At 39.4% G+C, this 3489-nt stretch overlaps 1 protein-coding gene across 1 annotated transcript in view; it reads right to left on the bottom strand.

Annotated features, from left to right (window-relative positions):
- The window catches only part of mtr (5-methyltetrahydrofolate-homocysteine methyltransferase), a gene marked incomplete at its 5' end in the record, with an annotated part of 32378 nt that overhangs the window by 16067 nt on the left and 12822 nt on the right, over window positions 1–3489 (bottom strand). The window contains 1 exon segment of the mRNA XM_035660641.1: window positions 3200–3320. Within this exon segment, the coding sequence (XP_035516534.1) occupies window positions 3200–3320 (121 nt within the window).

Genomic DNA, 3489 nt, shown 5'->3' with positions numbered 1-3489 from the left:
TCTCTCTTCCAAAGCAGCATTTCTTTAGATATTTACAAGTCCGCAGTTTTGTTCATGACACATTTCCCACCTTTCCTAATTTACCTTCTAGCTCAGTTTTGGATGGTTTCCTGACGCCAATCCCTACTCTTAAAGGCTCTGTCTCACATATCTATAATCAAATTAATCTTTTACGTTCAGAGCCCTTAAGCTTAATAAAGTACTCTGGGAGGAGGAGACCTGGGGGTGGTCCAGTCTGGACAGGATTCTGAAAACGGGCATAAATCTTCTATTTGCGCGAGACACAGTCTTATTCAGTGTAAAGTTGTACACCGTACTTATTACACTAAGGCTCGGCTGGCTAAGATTTATGATGGTGTAGATCCAACTTGTGATAGGTGTCAGCAATCTCCTGCAAACCTTATACACATGTTCTGGCATTGTCCATCTTTATATAATTATTGGACTGAGATTTTTAATACCTTGTCAGAGGTAGTTGGGGAAAAAATAATACCGAATGCTTTGAGTGCAATATTTGGGGTTGCGCCCCCTTCCCCTTCCCTCACTAAGTCCAAAAAGGATGTACTTGCTTTTGCTACCTTGCTTTGCTAGCCAGAAGATTAATTGTAATTGAATTGGAAATCAACAATACCCACCCTGTCACGCCGCTGGATTAGAGATGCCCTTTATTTTCTTAAATTGGAGAAAGATTAGACTGTCTTTATCTGGGCTGCTCCAGTAATTTGGGAAATTATGGGGCCCATTCCTTCAATTCGTTAAGAGGGACAGATCTTCCACTCACCACCTGTCTGATGCGACTGTAGCAGCTAGAGAGATAGAAAAAGTTTTTTGTGATGAGGGTCACATGCCACTGCTCTGACTTGGGATGTCTGTTGCTATGTCTATTGCAGTTTACTATTACCTGACCTGATGTGCCTGTTTTTTTTTTTTTTTTTTTGTCTCTGATTTGTTTTGTACACATTCTTTTTCAATTGTCTATTTCCGTCCTAGTCCTATTATTTCTATTTATTGTTTTTTTTAATTTATTTAATTATTTTCATTGTGGCTGTTCTAGTTTTATATAAGTTGTTCGGGTATGCAACAATATCTCAATGACCACTTTCTTGTTTGATTGTTGTCCTAAAAAGAAAAAATGTATCCTTAATTCTCTGCAAATGTTTTAATACAATTGTATACATCTGCAAAACCCAATAAACAAAGTTGGAAAAAAAAAAAGAAGACAAACTCAGTGTTTTCAGAACAGGAAATTGTTCTTAATGTTTCAACTATACTATTAATAATGTACTAATATTTTCCACCACATAGTCCAGTCCCCCCTTTAATGGTTTTTTACAATTACAAATGCGAATCAGATGATATTACGTAACAAGGCTTATCAGGTATGTGACTTACATACTTAAATGACAAAAAATGAATTACTCATGAATATAGGTGTAATACCACCTCACGTTTGTGAGCTGCCACACCTTGAGTGTGTGCAAACTGCGAAAACCCTGTCGGCTGATGTTTTATAATTCTGTTCAGCAAAAGTCGTACTGCGGCCCCTCCCGCTGGCGACCATTCACTGCAGGCATGTCACCCCACAATCCGTTAACACTCAATTACAGTTACACATAATTATGTTTGATATGGGTTACAAGGTACCACGCTGTCTATATGCGTCACACTCCGCACCCTGTGCAGTGCCCAAAAGTCCCCCAACAATGTTCCCTTCAGTTCTCCATGCGTCCCATGTTGTTCTTAACCTAAAAGTTCATCTGTTACCTTACTGAATGGTTCAACCGTCCTGATCCAAAGCATCATTAAAGCACAACTCAGCATTCTTTGTGGGCCTTTCTTTGTTACAGACCAGTAAATGCATCCTGTGATGCACATCATCACAAGCTGCTTCTTTTCATATGAAAGTGTGGGATGTCATCAGGATGGCACATCGCAAGTGCTTCACGCTACCTTCAACCATAATAGGCGCCCCAACCAACCAGCAAGAAGTGTGAACCTTGTCACCCATTGGTTCGTGGAGTACCGCTGTGAAGCCTAGAGTTTGTCATTATGGTCACTGCTATGTTTGTTTTTTGCAGTCAGCAGAGGAGACGAACTGTGAGTTGAGCTGCTCTAAATGGTTGCGCTTGGTTTCAATACAATTCAAAAGTATCACGAAACAATGGCCTGGTCACACACATACTCGCATTTCAGATAAACATTACACTAAAATATGTTTGCGAAAAGATTTGAGGAGAGAAGTAAGCAACACAGTAACAGAATCCTAATCATATTTGATCAGCACTGCCCAGTTTGACATAGAGCTGTGCAATTAATCGATCGATTAAAATTACTGTAAACGATTCCCAAGCCAAGTCAAGTCAAGTCCCAACCCTAATCCACTCACTTCACTCATCTACACAGAACGTGTAGAATCTTTTTATGATAGATGATAAGACATTACAGATTCAGTGGGGTTTCACCTTGCCAAAGATGTCACCATTCCCTGGTGTCTTTTGTTTTTTTTAAGAAAACTAAAATCAATTAAAATTGTAAATTGGATGGGGTTTTATTTTGAGCTCATATCGCGCAGCCCTGGTTTGACAGTTTGGTGCATTGCACTGGATAACCTCAGTGAGAGTAACTTGTCAATCACAGGGTAGACATGCCCTAAAGCAAACCCTGCAAGAAAGAAACCATTAAGCTACGGTTTAGTTTTTAAACTAAATGGGACCATAATTTACTAAATGAACATCATGCTGTATGGAAGACTTGAAGACTTGAAACCCAAAGTAACCTGGTTACTGAGCTAATAAATCCAGTATGCAAGAAAGTATGCATTTTGTCATTACATTAAATGCAAGGCTTCTTTTTGCGACCAATGGAGCTGCCCCCTGCTGGCCTTTAGAAAGAATGCAGGTTTAAGGTTAAGGCCTCACTTCTCAGACCTAGAGGTCCACCTGTATACTGCAACTTGTTTTTCCTCTGCACATTCTCAGTGCAAATGTTCGCTGCATCATATAAATAGCATTTCTTGGTCTCCATTGTAGTTGTGTACAAAATGCAAAATACTATGTGTTCAACAGTAATACATATGCACAAATTACTGAGAGCATCTGTTACCTGTCATTTATTGTCATATATTCCTGTTAGTTGATCAGTATACTGTATCAGGCATTGGTATATTTTTGTCGCAGATTTGTGTCTGTGTGTGTGTTACTTTGATGTGGTGGCTCCTCCAATCAGCAGTGGTGTTGTAATTTGCAGTCTCTCCATCTCTTTGGCTACATAGATCATCTCATCCAGGGAAGGGGTGATGAGACCAGACAAACCAATGATATCTGCAAGTAAACACTCCTCATTACTAAAAACATTTTTATCAACTCAGAGCTTCTGCTACCTAGATTTTGGCAGTTGGACAAAAACGAGCACTGAAAGTTAGGCTCTTTCGGTGTATGTATTTGTGTTGAGCAGAATAGTCTGCAGGTATTACTTTAAACCAGATAAGGT

Source organism: Morone saxatilis, unplaced genomic scaffold (assembly GCF_004916995.1).
Source record: "Morone saxatilis isolate NCDOM2014 unplaced genomic scaffold, NCSU_SB_2.0 Contig1, whole genome shotgun sequence".
Classification (NCBI taxonomy): Eukaryota; Metazoa; Chordata; class Actinopteri; family Moronidae; genus Morone; species Morone saxatilis.
This window is presented reverse-complemented; position numbering and strand designations above follow the sequence as displayed.